This window comes from Leopardus geoffroyi, chromosome C1 (genome assembly GCF_018350155.1).
Source record: "Leopardus geoffroyi isolate Oge1 chromosome C1, O.geoffroyi_Oge1_pat1.0, whole genome shotgun sequence".
Classification (NCBI taxonomy): domain Eukaryota; kingdom Metazoa; phylum Chordata; class Mammalia; order Carnivora; family Felidae; genus Leopardus; species Leopardus geoffroyi.
In genome coordinates, this window is record NC_059328.1 from 187281513 (window position 1) to 187298698 (window position 17186).

Below are 17186 nucleotides of genomic sequence, written 5' to 3' on the forward strand. Positions count from 1 at the left end.
CTAGAAAATTCTTTTAAAAGGCCAAATATTGATGTTAATACAAAAGCTCCAGCAGACTTCAGAATTACCAAAACTTTACATAGGTTTTAGTAATTTCCTTCCTTCTATTTAAAAAACCTCAAGGAATAAAAAGGCAGTTATGTCTCACAACTTTTTTTCCTTTCTATTTTTTTCCCTGGATGATGATAACTCTACTCATGATCTGCAGGGAAGATAACCAAAAAGGATCTTTAATGAAATTTTCCATTCATGTCTGCCTTTTCTTATAAATTTAGCTCCTTCCGAAATTGATGTAAAGATATAATTAATCTAGATTAAAAGGCAAAATAATTTTTGAGAAATTTCAAACACATTGAAGGAACTTATTCCTCTTTCCTTGTGGCAATACCCCACTCTCACAAACTTAAATTTTACCAGTGATAGTAAATATTAAAAGAGGCCATTTTAAAAGAACTACTATTTCGATTCCTTTTTCAAAGTATATGACTTTTGATGAACTGGAAGAAATGTTCCAACCTAATCCCACACTCTCTAGAACTTCATCAAGCATTAATTAACATAGTACTACATTTAGCACAAATAATCAACATTCTAAGAATGGTAGTATATATATCAAGTGGCTCATTTAGTCATCAGGAATGTTGAGAAACAGGCTGTTGTTCAATTTAGGCCTACTATGGGTTCAACATCAATTCATATACTTATTTTTATGCCTTTTTGACTATCTCAGGGATAACAAAGAGATACAGAGAAACTGAAAAGGGAAGGCTGCATCTTTCACAGGATCTCTGTGAAACAGCACCAACTTTTTGGGGTCCTTAGATCATGCACATGCAACACTGTTAAATGAAGTCAGGTCAATGTGGGCAAATGGGCAAAGGAACAGAGGACAGATTTAAATTCTTACTGAGCATGCTCAAACGCTAATGCACCAAAGAGCAAGAGACTTCCCTAAGGTGGAAGGTAACTGCTCCATATATGTTTGGTCTTAAGTAAAAATATATAACTTATTTTAAAATTTTTTTTTTTTTTCAACGTTTATTTATTTTTGGGACAGAGAGAGACAGAGCATGAACGGGGGAGGGGCAGAGAGAGAGGGAGACACAGAATCAGAAACAGGCTCCAGGCTCTGAGCCATCAGCCCAGAGCCCGACGCGGGGCTCGAACTCACGGACCGCGAGATCGTGACCTGGCTGAAGTCGGACGCTTAACCGACTGCGCCACCCAGGCGCCCCATAAAACTATTTGCTATATTTTATTAATTAGTGTAAAGATTCCAGAGTAGCAATACATTAAATAATGAAAAACTTAGGCTACAGTTCCCTCTTTCACAAAGCCAACTCCTATGAGCATCACATGTAAAACGGCAAATAGTTTCCTATTGGAGAAAAGTGTTCTTTTACAGATGGTGGTGGTGGTGGTGGTGGGTGGTGATGGTGGTGGTGGTGGTGGTGGTGGTGATTCGGGGGTAAAAATAAATTCTCATTTTGAGATACCGACATTGTGGAAACAAGATCTACTAGGATACCTGAACTCTAAATAACACATTTCAATTCTGTTTGGAAGCTATCTAAGACAACCATCAATATTTACAATAAATGATAAAATGCAGTGTCCACCAGGATAGCACATTTATAGAGGAAAGAGGCCAGTAGTTTACTAGTTAGACCCAGGTGACTTGACCCACAGACTGTAAAAAGTGATCAATACTGGTTTACTCTGTCAAAGAGATAAGAAATTCTTGTTAACTGACCAACCTGGACTTAGAGATAAATCGGCCAGCTCCACTTTAGTCCAATTTCCCAAAGATAATGTATGAATGTTTTAAAACTCTCTTCATATATTAAGGAATAAATTACTATATACAAGAAATCAATTCATATTGTCATGTCCATTGGGTGCATTTTTCCTTTCCCAATGTTAGAATAAACATGCTCAGTAATAAAAAAATCCCAAGCATTTTGGAGATAGGCCTCTGCCTTGTTAGTAGCCATGCCAAGCTGTTCTTTGATTACACAGAATGCAGATTCCAGGCCAGCACAAATGGTAACTACAGATTGTACCTGACCTGGTGCTAGGCATATGGGGAGGTGTGCTTTGCAAGGAGGAACTAATACACCCTGGGATAGTGGAAACACACACTAGAATGGAAAGATGTTCTGCTTGGGGATAGAGAGCCAGGATCCTTCTCCAGCAACTGCCTCACTGACTTCTGCCTCCTCATCTCTGTCCTACCCTCTGTTGTGGCTGCTGCTGAGTTGGGCTCCGGTGAGCCGTGCTCAGGGGTCCTGCGCACCAGCACCTCCCCCTCTTGCACACGTTTGATCCCTAGGTCAGTGGAGCCGTGTTGGACCGGGGAGCCAGGAATACTCGAGTCAGCCTCGTTTGAGAAGTCAAAGCCATCTGGGATTCAACATATAAAATTTTAGTGCTTTTGTGCTGTTCTATTCTTTTCTGAGCATTTTGCCCCAGGCAGATAAGAGAATGTATATATGGATATGATAAAAACACAAACGCTATTTATATAGTTACATGTGTGTGCACAGCATGCACACACATAAGGAGGCAGATGAACAATATGAGGTTTGCAAATGAATAGGACAGGAAAATAGGGATCATTAAAATGGCAATTAATATCTCTTAGGCAAGACAGCTGGACCATTTAAGTACCATATGCCTATGAAATACTGCTGGATTCAGCACTTACAAAAAAAGGAAAACCAAAGATAAAAATCTAAAATACAATAACCAACTCTCTATAGATAGCTTGTATTTCACCATTGGTTTGGTCAGTTACACAATTTTCTCCCACAATGCTCATACATGCACCTTTTTTCCCATTATAACAGGTTTAAAGAAACTTCTTTCCAATTGTTATTACTAGTTCAAAAATAAGACAAAAATTAACTTGATCTTATTTTCTGTTTTAATGTTCATAGAGCAGTCTAAATAACATCTTTCTACATTATAAAAAATATATATCTATATCAAAATAAATTCAGGCACATAAACCGCGTTTCCAGTGCTATATTAAAAAACAAAACAATTTTACTTTAATTATATACAGTACTATAATATCATGTGTTAACCTAGTCTATAAAAACAGTGATAAATTTGCTAGAATCCATGAATGGGCTACAGGAATTTTGTACTCACCTTCTCTTCTCCATCTATGACGACGGATTGAAGCTGTTGTAATTGCAGTCCGAGAAATCCTCGGCACTGTTGGAGTGACTTCCACTTTAAGTACTTTCTGGCCTTCTTGTGAAGAATCAGGAGCATCAAATGGTAATGAGTTTTTCATGGCATTGGCAACCTAAAATGATAATATAAAGCCTATGTATATTTACACTCAATATATAATTTATGATTATTTTTTACTTCATGTTTCCATAATTTTATTATGTTTCCATAATTTTTTAAAATTTATTTTATTTAGGGGTGCCTGGGTGGCTCAGTCGGTTGAGTGTCCAACTTTGGCTCAGGTCATGATCTCGCAGTTCATGAGTTCGAGCCCCACATCGGGCTCTGTGCTGACAGCTCAGAGCCTGGAGCCTGCTTCAGATTCTGTGTCCCCTTCTCTCTCCGCCCCACCCCTGCTTGTGCTCTGTCTCTCTCTGTCTTTCAAAAATTAATAAAATTTATTTTATTTAAAAAATGTTTTTAAGTAGGCTCCATGCCCAGCGTGGAGCTCAATAACCCTGAGATTAAGACATTAGCTGAGATGTAGAGTTGGAAACTTAACCAACTGAGCCACACAGGCACCCCTCTATAAGTTTTTGAATATGTATTTAAAACTGGTACTATAAAATATAAAAGTACAATATGTCAAAAGAGTTTGTACCTCCATTGTTCTGTATTGTTTTAGGGAAGCTTTTATTTTTTTTTTTTTTTAATTTTTTTTTTTTCAACGTTTATTTATTTTGGGGACAGAGAGAGACAGAGCATGAACGGGGGAGGGGCAGAGAGAGAGGGAGACACAGAATCGGAAACAGGCTCCAGGCTCTGAGCCATCAGCCCAGAGCCTGACGCGGGGCTCGAACTCACGGACCGCGAGATCGTGACCTGGCTGAAGTCGGACGCTTAACCGACTGCGCCACCCAGGCGCCCCTTAGGGAAGCTTTTAAAATGAGAATTTATTTTTAAAAATGTGAGTCATACACTCCACAGATTCCTTAAAGTTGTTCACTTGCAAAGAGAAAAGGCATTCCAAAGAAAGAAAATTGTTTAACATTTGAACCCTGATAAAGAAAATTTAGAGTAGGTTTTTGATTATTCAGATGATAAATAATATGCAAAATTTAATCTCTGATAAAAAAAAAATTAGCCTTTTCTCCACTCTGTTTCCATAAGGAGAAATTTTGCCTAAACATGGCTGGCATTTTGTTTCACCACTGTGTGTGTGTGTGTGTGTGTGTGTGTGTGTGTGTATGAGAGAGAGAGAGAGAGAGAGAGAGAGAGACAGAGAGGGAGAGGGAGAGGGAGAGGGACAAAGGAGTGAAAGCGAGTGCAAGCAAGAGGAGGGGCAGAGAGAGAGGAGACAGAGAATGACAGCACGGAGCCTGACACACGTGGCTTGAACCCACGAACCGTAACATCATGCCCTGAGCCAAAATCAAGAGTCAGGTGATTAACCAAATGAGCCCCCAGGCTGCCCCAACTGGTGCATGTTTCTTAACTGGGAAGTACTAATTTAGCAAAGATCTTGAGCTAGAGAATTGTTTTTCTTCCTTCCTCTATACTTGGAAAGGACAAGTAAAATGCAGCCTCCTGGACAAGTGTGACAGTTCTGCCAATTCAAACTTCTCCAGGAGGCTATTCCAACATCCAGACTGAGGGGTGGGGAGTTAAGTCTTTAAATTTAGCTTTTATCAGGAATAAAGATGAGGCTTGTTTCTCTGACAACTATTTTACCTATCATCTGGCTCTAAATTTTAATAGAGAAAAGGAGTGCTGTTTGTTGGGTCCCTCAAAGGTCCCCCACAACAAAGGATTGCTCTAAGATTAGAGATTACTAATCTCTTTACTTATATTGCCTTGGAAATGCCACCTCTACTTAATTTATAAGACTGCTACAAGGAGAAAAGTATGAATTTAAAGAGTATCACAAATGCAGGGTATTATTATTATGAAGTAATTATTTTATCTTCTTATCCATTTATTTTAATGTGACCCTTAGGGTAAAATTAGGCATGTTGACCTGAGAGAAAAAAAAATAAATTCAAATAGTAAATAATTATTATACATGCTACCTCAATAAATTTATATTTGTATTAAGATATTAAAAAATGGTACAAAGAAAACAGCTTTAGAAATTGTGCTCTTGGGGCACCTGGGTGGCTCAGTCGGTTAAGCGTCCGATTTCGGTTTAGGTCATGATCTGTGAGTCAATCCCCGCGTCAGGCTCTGTGCTGACAGCTCAGAGCCTGGAGCCTGTTTCAGATTCTGTGTCTCCCTCTCTCTCTGACCCTACCCTGCTCGTGCTCTGTCTCTCTTGCTCTCAAAAATAAATAAAACATAAAAAAAATTTTTAATTGTGCTCTTAAAGTGTTACAAGTAAAAAACCACAAATAATACTTAAAAAAAATTTTTTTTAACATTTATTTTATTTTTGAGAGACATGGGAGAAGCAGAGAGAGAGGAAGATACAGAATCCCAAGCAGGCCTCAGGCCCTGAGCTGTCAGCACAGACGCAGGGCTCAAACTCATGAACCACAAGACCATGACCTGAGCCAAAGTCGGACGCTTAACTGACTGAGCCACCAAGGCGCCTCCACAAGTAATATTCTTAAAATACCATCATAATACTACAAAAAGCCCAGAAAACACAGAAATTTGCAAAGAAAAACCATCCACAGTTGAATCACCTGATGACCATTAGATTTGTATGTTGCCTCTGTCTTGTCTAGATTTAAAAAACAGTTGTACACTGCCTGACTGACCACTTACACAAGCTAGCATTTTCTTTAGCATAAATTTTTGAATATAAAAATTTTTTTTCAGTGTTTATTTTTGAGAGAGAGGAAACAGCACGAGCAGGGGAGGGGCAGAGAGAGAGGGAGACAGAAAATCCCAAGCAGGCTCTGTGCTATCAGTGCAAAGCCCGATGTTGGGCTCGAACCTATGAAATGTGAGATCAAGACCTGAGCCAAAGTCGGATGCTAAACTGACTGAGCCACCCAGGTGCCCCTTGCATATATAAAAACTTAATCATGCTCTGCTGTGAAACATCTTTTTTAATTAAGAATTAAGTTTATTTAATTTGAAAGAGAGAGCAAGCATGCACACACATGTACATGTACAAGCAGGGAGTGGCAGAAGACAGAGAACCCCAAGCAGCCTCCGCATTTTCAGCACAGAGTCCAAAGCAGGGCTCGATCTCACAACCATGAGATCATGACCTGAGCTGAAATCAAGAATCAGACGCTTATTAACCGACTGAGCCACCCAGGTGCCTCAAAACATTTATTGTTTTGATTCCTCTGAGATTAAAAATAACACTAATGTTTGGATATTATACATTTTATAATACGTTAAAAAAATTCAAAGTAGTTCTGGGATGTTTTGCTAGATATGAGGTAGTGGGTTAAAGAAAACACACATGACTGAACTACTTCTATAAAGGGAGGTTCGGAATTGCGTTATACTGCTACTGGTAAAGGGAAGAATGCCTTCCTTACTCCACTACTACATGTTCGCATTTGCTTTTTGATCGACCATTTACCTTTTGGAAATATATTTATTTTGTGGGAGAGTATGAAATCTTTTTATAGAGAACAAAATACTAATTGGCTTTCTTGTCATGCTTGTTGAGAATCTTTTTCTCAGTTTGTACAATACATATTAACTTTGTTTTTAAAAAACTGGTGGTTTAGAATTTAGATGCTTATGTGGTCAAAAACTAAAACAAAACCCAACCTATTTTGAGTGACTTGTCCCATCTCTTAAGCTTAGAAAATCCTTCCAACTCTAGAAATTTTAGTATTTCTAACCTTTTCCTCTTTCTTTTCTTAAAGGATTTCAAAACATTTGATTCTTAATTTATCTGAATTTTATTTTGATATGTGGTAGAAGAGGATCCAAATAAATTTTGTTTTCTCTCCAAAAGTTAACCAAATGTTACAGAATAAAACTTTTCCCCTCTATGATTTAGATTGCCTCATATCTTATATACTGAATATCTTTATTCACTAGTGCCCCTTTCAGGCATAGGTATGTTTAATAAAAAGTAAATATAATAACTTACCAATAGTGGTTGAGAAAAAAGTTCTAGCTGAGCTCTATAAATGATGTCATCAAGGACTTCTTGGCCAAGGTCCCACTGCCCATTATACCTGTGGAGAAGCAGATTGTTTACTATCTTTAGCAAGTATCTCTAATCTTCAACAACATTTTTATTGTTCCAAGTCCTACTATTTTGGTTCTAAAACAAGTTTTCACATTAATATTTGTATCATCTCATTTCCAAACTGTCTTACTTTTGGTTACAAGTACAAAATGAAGATTTTTGAAATCTAATGTTTATCTACTAATGTTTAAAATAGTTTACAGATGTCTTTTCACATAATTGGCTTTTATCATGTGTTGATATTTAGGGTAATCTACTGAAATGCATTTATGAAAACTTAGGTTATGAACTATGTAGATAGACATAAATTTCCAGAAAGAAAGCCTGACCTACTTCCAGACTCTAATTTAATGACTAGTTATATTTTGGCTATTTAAAAAGTACTAAAAGGACTACTATGAACAATTATACACCAGAAACTGGACAACCTAGAAGAAGGATAAATTCCTAAAACCACACAGACTACAAGGACTGAATCATGAAGAAACAGAAAATTTGAACAGACCAATTACTGGTAAGGAAATCGAAGCACTAATCAAAACCCTGCTAACAAACAGAAGTCCAGGACCAGGTGGCTTCACAGGTGAATTCTACCAAACATTTAAAGAAAAATTAATACCAATTCTTCTCAAACTCTTCCGAACAACAGGAGAGAATACTTCCATATTCATTTTAGAAGGCCAGCATTACTCTGATACCAAAACCAGACAAGAACACTACCAGAAAAGAAAATTACAGGCCAATATCCCTGATGAACATAGAGGAACAAAAAAATTCTCAACAAAATATTAGCAAACCAAATTCAACAATATATTAAAAGGATCATATATCATGATCAAGTGGGATTCATCCCTTGGTGCAAATATGGCTCAAAATCTGCAATTCAATCAATATGATACACCATATTAACAAAATGAAGGATAAAAATCATATGATCATTTCAATAGGTGCAAAAAAAACATTTGACAAAATTCAACATCCATTCATGATAAAGACTCAACAACGTGAGTGTACAGGGGACACACCTTGACAATAACAAAAGGCATATATGACAAGCCTACAGCTAACATCATACTCAATGGTGAAAAACTCAAGGCTTTTTGTCTAAGATCAGGAACAAGACAAGGATCCTACTCTTGCCACTTTTATTCAACATAGTACTAGAAATTCTAGCCATAGCAATTGGGCAAGAAAAAGAAATTAAAGGATCCAAAATCAGAAAAGAGTAAAACTGTCTCTATTTGCAGATAATATGGTATTTATACAAAACTCTAACAATGTCACTAAAAACATTATTAGAATAAGTGAATTCAATAAAGTTGTAGGATACAAAAATCAGTATTTAAAATCTGTTGCACTTATATTCACTAATAATGGACTATCAGAACGTGAAATTGAGAAAAAAATTCCATTTATAATTGCATTAAAATAGTACCTATGAATAAATTTAACAAGAAAATGAAAGACCTATACACTGTACACTTAAATTTTTATATAAGACACAGATGAAAGAAATAGAAAAACACAAATGGAAAGATATTGTATGCTCATGGATTAGAAGAATTAATATTGTTAAAATGTCCATATAATCCAAAGCAATCTACAGATTCAGGGTAATCCCCATCAAAACTTCAATGATATTTTTCACAGAAATAGAAATAATCCTAAAATTTGTATGGAACCACAAAAGACCCCGAATAGCCAAAACAATCTTGAAAAAAAAAAGACCACAGCTGGAGGCATCACACTTCCTGATTTCTAGACTGCAAAACTACAGTAATTAAAGCAGTGTGGGTACTGGCATATATAACATACATAGATCAATGGAAACAGAAGAGAGCCACGAAATAAACTTGGGCATGTGTTGTCAATTAATTTATAACAAAGAGCCAAGATTATACAACAGGGAAAGGAAAGTCTCTTCAATAAATGGTGTTGGCAAAACTGAGCAATGACATGCAAAACAATGAAACTGGACCCCCATCTTATATCAACACAAAAATCAAATCAAAATGGATTAAAACCTAAATGTGAGACCTGAAACCATAAAAACTCCTAGAAGAAAACATAGGTAGCAATTTCTTTGACATCTGCCTTGGCAACATTTTTTTTTTCTTTAGATATGTCCTCATAGGCAAGGGAGACAAAAGCAAAAATAAACTATTGAAACTACTCCAAAATAAAAAGCTTTTGCAAAGGAAACCACCAAGAAAATGAAAAGGCAATCTACTAAATGGGAAAAGGTATTTGCAATGATATATCCAATAATGGGTTAATATCCAAAATATATAAAGAACTTAACAATTCACCATTAAAAAAAACAAGTAATCTGGTTAAAAAATGGGCAGAGGAAGCAGTCAGTTAAGCATCTGACTTCAGCTCCGGTCATGATCTTGCAGTCTGTGAGTTCGAGCCCCGCGTCGGGCTCTGTGCTGACAGCTAAGTGCCTGGAGCCTGCCTGCTTCGGATTCTTTGTCTCCCTCTCTCTCCACCCATCCCCCACTCATGCTTTGTCCCTCCATGAAAAATGAATAAACCTTAAAAAAAAATTTTTTTTTTTAAATGGGCAGAGGACCTGAATAGATATTTTTCCAAAGAACACATACAGATGGCCAACAGGTACATGAAAAGTACTTAACATCACCAATCATCAGGGAAATGCAAATCAAAACCATTAGATATCACCTTGTACCTGCAAGAATGGCTATTACCAAAAAGACAATATTGAAATAAGTGTTGCCAAGGATGTGGAGATGGAAATCCTGTGCGTTATTGATGAAAATGTAAACTGGTGCAGCAACAGTATGGCAATCAGTATGGAGGTTCATCAAAAAATTAAAAATAAAACTACCATATGATCTAGCAGTTCCACTTCTGGTACATATCTAAAGGAAACAAAATCACTGAACTCGAAAAGACATCTCCACTCCCATTCACTGCAGCATTATTTACAAAAGCAAGACATGGAAACAATCTAGTGTTCACTGACAGATGAGTGGGTAAAGAAAATAGAAAATATGGTGTACACACACACACATGGGGCGGGGGCAATAAATATTATTCAACCATAAAAAAGCAAAAAAATCCTGCTATTTGCAACAACATGGACAGATCTTGAGGGCAAATCTGTAACTAGGTGTAGTGACGGATGTTAACTAAACTTACTGAGGTAATCATTTCACAATATAAAATATATTGAATCATTGGGTTGTACATCTAAAATTAATAAATCTTATATTTCAATTGCATCTCAATTAAAAATTGTCTTTGATCATTATTATTAATCATTGTTATTTAAATAACAAGTGTACAATTCATTTTTAAAAAGTACTATAAGGAATTCATATTAGAAAGAGAAGATAATGGGTCCTTCATGGAATAAGAGTCAGTGTTGTACAACTGATAAGGACAAAAGAGAAATATTAAGCTTCCAAACATTAGGAACAATTCACTGAGTTTTATAGTCTATCTACTTACATGGCATAATAAACCCCTGTGAGGAGTTGCACCATGAATTCGGGATCCAAAACTATTCGACCACAGAGTTCTTTCCAGTGTTTTTCATGTTGCCGTGGAAACCCACTCACACAAACCCTAGGAAAAGATGGAATTTGCCATGTATGATTTCCTGATTCATTAAACATTTTTCCTTCCATAAATTCACTTATTCAATTATTCATCCCTCTTATATTTACTGTGTACCTGCTATGTGCCAGTCACTGTCCTGGGCCTACGCATACAGTTATGAATAGACAAAAAGATAAAAATAAAATCTGTGCCCTCATGAAGCATACATTCTAGAGAACCTTCTCAATAAAAGCAACAAGTTTTCTCAAATAGCTAACTATCTCTGTCGTCCTTCTCCTTCTTTACAAAACAAATGTATAATTCTTACGTGTCCCAAATTGTATCAGGATGAATTAGTGGGAGATACAGAAATTTCAAAACAAATTAAGGAACATTTCAAAATACTGATGTTTGTGAGGGCTTTTTATTTTCTTTTATTTTTACGTAATCTCTACACCCAACATGGGGCTAGAACTCACAACCCTGAGATCAAGAGTCGCACGCTGTACCCACTAAGTCAGCCAGGTGCTCTATGAGGCCATTTTTTAATTAAAGTGCCATAAATAAGCTTCTGTCTTCATCTCATTAAGAAATGCTTCCAGAAAAGTTATGCTGAATAATTATCAAAGTTGTAATGTACTTATATTATTTTAATCAATTAGTTTGTTAGAGTAATTGTAATGGTGAATCCAGAAGAAATTTTTCAGTGTTTAGTGCATTACAGTCTCGGGAAATTTTTCTTAAATCTCAATTTACACATATATTTTTGTAGCAGAGATATACAATTAAGAGATCAATTAAAGACTTATAAGCATAGGGATGCCTGGCTGGCTCAGCTGGTGGAGCATGTGACTCTTGATCTTAGGGTTCTGAGTTCAAACCCCATGCTGGGTGTGGAGCCTGCTTAAAAAAAAAAAAAGTACAAAACAAAACCTACAATGGTTAAATTAAAAAAAAAAAAGACTTGTAAACATAGTATGGCATTATATTAGTATAAAATTATGTGGGCAAAGTAGTAGGGAAGATCAATTTCAAGGAGGAAAAGAAATAATGTTAGATTATTAAAAGCTTGTTCATCTATTCCTCAAATGGATTATGGTGGGTATTTACATTATAAACATTTAAAATACTGACCTAACAATTATTTGGTTTATTTTGTGAATATGTACATACCAGAAATCATACCATTTGCAACTACTTAAGATAAAATGAAAAATTTTAATGTTAACTTAAGACATGTAACAGCTACACAGTGTGTCAAAATTTTTTAGGGGATATATGAACAAAAGTGTGAGGACCACTAAATTCTGCCATCATTTTTGCTCTTAAGAAACTCTGTTAATAAAGTGCCACAAAAATTACAGATTTGGCAGAATTGTTTTCATGAATCAATGATAGGTCGCTTATAAATATTTTAAAAAATGTTTTTTTAATGATTATTTATTTTTGAGAGAGAGAGAGAGAGAGAGAGAGAAAGAGAGACAGAGCATGAGTGGGGGAGAGGAAGACAGAGAGGGAGACACAGGATCCGAAGCAGGCTCCAGGCTCTGAGCTGTCAGCACAGAGCCCGACGCGGGGCTCAAGCCCACAAACCACAAAATCATGACCAGAGCCAAAGTCAGATGCTTAACCGACTGAGCCACCTAGGCACCCCTATAAATAAATTTATCTGTAGATAGGCAATAAGTACTTAAACAGTATACTCTCTTGATAACAGTATCTAGGTTAGAGACAAGAATTTTGTTAGTCATTAATCATATTACAGGCAAGTGAAAATAATACAGGTATTTTAAGAGAATATATAAAATCAAACTTGTAGCTAATTAGATTGACTTTTCCCCAATTAGCAAAACAATTTTGTTGTAAATAGGACCACACTCTCTTCCCACTAACACAACAGTATGAACTTGAGCAAAACATTTGGGAGTGGACAGTCTCTTGTAGGGCCATGAATCCCTGTATGATCCCTCCCTTGCTGGTATTCACACCCTATATATCACCTACTATTGAGTGTGGGTGGGATCTGTGATTTGCTTCCAACCAATAGGATAGGGCAAAGGTGATGGGATTTCTGTGACTACATGTATGTGATTATTTTATATAACAAGGCTGCAGTGTAGGTCTCGCTGGAGTCTCTCTCCGCTTTGAAGAAGCAAGCTACCGTTTTGTAGGCTGCCTATGTAGAGAAGACTACGTGGCAAAGAACTAGGCTGGCCTTTAGCAGTCAGCCAACAAGAAGCTGAAGCCCTCAGTCCTACAACTATAAGAACAGAATTCTGCCAATAAAAGTGTACAATACCTCAATTGAGCCTCAGATAAAACTGTACCTTCAGCTGACATATTAAACACAGCTTTCTAAGACCCTAAGCAGAGGACCCAGCTAATGCATGCCTAGACTCCTGACTTACAGAAACTGTGAAATAATAAATGTGTGCTATTTTAGCTGTTACGTTCATAGTACATGGCAATTTGTTACAAGGCAATAGAAAACTAATAGAGTAAAACCTTGGATTGCGAGTAACATGTTCTGCAAGTGTTCCACAAGACAAGCAAACATTTCTAATAAAATCTTAACTTGATAAATGAGTGATGTTTTGCAATACGAGTAGTACGTGATACCAGATGTCACATGATCACAACTGAGCCAAGGGTTCTTCTCTCTCTCTTGCTGTGGAATCGTGGGCGGGTGACTGTCTTGATGCTCAGATGCTTGGTCTCAGGCTGCAGTGTTTGGCAGAAATTAGTGATTTTTCAGAACGCTGGAAGGTGCCCACAACTGGCACTAGTGTGTTTTTTGTCACTTCAAAACACCTGTGGACAGTCCTTTGCTTTTCCACACAAGAGTAAGCTTACGAATGCTTTGCTTCCTTCTAGGTCAGGCCGTCTACAGATATAGACCCTCTCCTCTGCTGCCCTACTGCCAGTTACATTAAATGCAGTATATGACAAGAGTTTATTAATACTGTACTGTAGTCAACATGTATACAACACAACATGTATACAATGGGCCCCATGCAGAAAAAGATTCCACTGAGTCAATAGACAGCAGCGATTCCATTAGTGATAGTGAAAGTCATCCTCTCCTCTCTCGTCTCACTCACACCAGCCACAAAGGTTTTCAAAAGTAAGTGCAGATTAATTTACTTTTCTTTATATTTTGTATTTTCTTTATTATTTTGTATTATATTACAGTACTATAATCACTTTTATCTGAATATTTTTGGGTTGTGGAATGAATCATCTGAGTTTTCATTATTTCTCATGGGGAAATTTGCTTTGATATGCAAGTGCTTTGGATTACAAGCATGTTTCTGGAATGAATTATGCTCCCAAACCAAGGTTTTACTGTAGAGCATTTAACCTTTTTCAGGGGACTCAGTTTCCTCAAGTAAAAATGAGTTGGACAGAGAGATACCTGGGTGGCTCAGTTGGCTGAGTGTCTGACTTCAGCTCAGGTCATGATCTCACGGTTTGTGGGTTCAGGCCCCACATGAGGCTCTGTGCTGACAGCTCAGAGCCTGGAGGCTACCTTGGATTCTGCGTCTCCCTCCCCTATTCTCTGCCCTCCCCTATTCTCTGCCCCTCCCCTATTCACGTTCTCTCAAAAATAAATAAACATTTTTTAAAAATTTAAAAAATCAGTTGGACAGAATGAACTCAGAGTTCTTTTTATAATTGAAATTCTGTGACTCAAAAGGTACTCTGACTCCAAACTAACTTATATTAAATTTTTTTTCTATACTGGACATTTAAATTTCAGCTCAGCTGAACTCAAATTATTAGAAATTCTGAATTAGTGAAGACTGGAACACACAAATACAAATGAGACATATAAATGATTAATGCTATTGCTAATTTTATTCAAAGCACATTTATTGTGAAATATATAAATGAAAAACTTCACATTCCTTCAGACTTTCTCCACATATAGGACTATTATTCAAAGCTCTCAAAGGGATTTATAAAACTGGGCATCCAGGAAGTGATTAGGTGTATTACTAAGCCAAACTAAATTTAAGACATCTTGGCTTGACTTGATGTTCAGCTAGAAACTACTTCTTTAATGCTAAAATACTTTTAAGAAGTCATGATATGTGAGGGATGATAAGAATTCCTACAGGAATGTAAGCTCCTTGAGTTTTGTTTACTGCTATTTTACCAAAAATTAGAACAGCACCTACTACAGAAAATGCGCTCAATAAATATTTGTCAAATAAATGAATATGAAGGCTAATGATAATTATTCTTCTCACCTGGAGCCCATCCGACAAAGAGACTGGTAAGATGAAGCAGGCATATACACAATAGCAGAATTATAACACAACATGAGAAAACTCAGGACTTCAAACCTAGAAAAAATAAACAAAGGAAAAGGATTACAAACAATTATTTCTACCAGAGACTACAGTAAGTCATTTGTTTGGTGGGTGTTTATAACAAGAATGTGTTAATATTGACCGTCATGATTTTTCAATCAGATTGCTGTGATATCCTCCTCAATGATTTTCCTGTTTTCATCTTCCTTATTAATTGCTACCATCTATATTTTCCTCCTCCAAAAATAAGCCATCATGCTTAAACAGATGACTCCCCTATCACATTAACCCACTGTTCCTATTGACTGCATGAGAAAATCCAAACCAATCATGACATAAAAGGCCTTTAAAATCCACCCTCAAAACCTACCTCTCCAACCTTACTTCCCTCCACTGCTTACCTCGTATACCACACTACATCAATCTTCTTACCACTCCATGAATACATCGTAACTTTTTGTAACTCCTTGCTTTTATAGAGGCTGCTCTTTCTTACTAGAACATACTTTTTCACTTGGGTAATTACTGCTTAAGTTTCAAATGTTGGTTCAAATTTTTACCTTAGATATAAAGCCATTCTTAATTCTCCCAGCTAAAGGAAACAGTTCTCTTTGTTTTGTAGCTCTAATACAGCACAGTGAATCTTAATTGCTGGTGTTTAGCTACATAGTACCTATTTACTAATAAGCAACTTTAGTTTACTCATTTAGTTTATCATTCCTAGGTCTAGTATCCAACATTGTCTAATATGTTATAATTGCTCAAAAACGTTTATTTTAAATTTATAAAGAATTTTATTGAATGAATAAATATTTCTTAATTTTTAAAGTCTCTAAGAAAGTGGCTCCTTAATCTGGATGCACACTACTGTTATTTAAGGACATTTTGGAATGATATATTCTGGCGCTTCAACCCAGACTGACCCAATTAGAATCTATGAGGGCATGATCCAAGAAAGTTGTACTTCTAAAAAGCTTCTTATAGGTGGTAAAGAGTATATAGAAACTCTTTGTACTATTTTTGAGATATTCTTTAAAAAAAAAAAAGTCTGAAATTATTTCAAAAGAAAAAGTTAAAAACTGAGTTGAAAGTCTGACTTGGAAGCAGTCATATCTTCAGATTCCTTCTCCATCTCAATACTGTTAGGTTTATTGAAGACTTACTTTTTTAAAGGATTAAAGAAAATTCTATGTGGGCGCCACATGGGTGGTTCAGTGGGTTAGGCATCTCACTCTTGATTTCAACTCAAGTCATGACCTCACGGGTGGGATTGAGCCCTGCAACGGGCTCTATGCTGACAGTGCAGAGCCTGCTTGGGATTCTCTTTCTCCCTCTCTCTCTCAAAATAAATAAATAAACTTAAAAAAAAAAAAGAAAAGAAAAAAAGAAGAGAAGGATGGAAGGAAGAGAAAGAAAGAAAGAAAGAAAGAAAGAAAGAAAAAGAAATTTCTACCTGAGAACCACCAAGCAATTAATAATTGTGGTTTGGAGTGGGCATTGGAGTGGGGCAGATACCATACTGAAAAAAGGAAAATAAAGTATTTCATACTGGATACTGAAACCTCAAGTTCTCCTTCCCTCCTTGGTCACTAGAATGCTAGCAACCAGCCCTCTAGTGAAGAGACTGAAAGAGTTTCTCTAGGGAATTAGACCACTCTAAGAGGAAAGACATAGAGGCATATAGACTTGGGAAGTTATCCAACTGAATGGCTCAGTGAAGTTCACAGTCAACTAGCCCTATTCACAAAGTCAGAGCTGCTCATTTTTTATTTCCTTTCCTTAGTCTTCCATAGTATAAGGAGTGGGGAGGATTACCAGACATCTGAAGAACTCCACTAACATGAAATGAAAACAAAATAAAGAAATACAAAAAGGATAGGGGCATAATTTGGAGGAAACATAGAATATACAAGGAGAAAAAAAAAACTTTGAATAAATACATTATCATTAATATT

The 17186-nt window shown here is 36.4% G+C and overlaps 1 protein-coding gene across 13 annotated transcripts in view; it reads right to left on the minus strand.

Annotated features, from left to right (window-relative positions):
* FAM126B (family with sequence similarity 126 member B) overlaps positions 1 to 17186 on the minus strand; it is a 93109-nt gene that overhangs the window by 9784 nt on the left and 66139 nt on the right. For 10 of the 13 annotated variants that reach the window (XM_045480693.1, XM_045480695.1, XM_045480689.1 and 7 more), the window contains 5 exons: positions 15169 to 15264; positions 10826 to 10942; positions 7247 to 7334; positions 3157 to 3316; positions 2236 to 2403 (listed from right to left, as the gene is read on the minus strand). In XM_045480693.1, the coding sequence (XP_045336649.1) occupies positions 2236 to 2403; positions 3157 to 3316; positions 7247 to 7334; positions 10826 to 10942; positions 15169 to 15264 (629 nt within the window). The remainder of the gene's footprint in view (positions 1 to 2235; positions 2404 to 3156; positions 3317 to 7246; positions 7335 to 10825; positions 10943 to 15168; positions 15265 to 17186) is intronic. The other 3 variants (XM_045480699.1, XM_045480698.1, XM_045480700.1) reach the window with 1 other exon arrangement.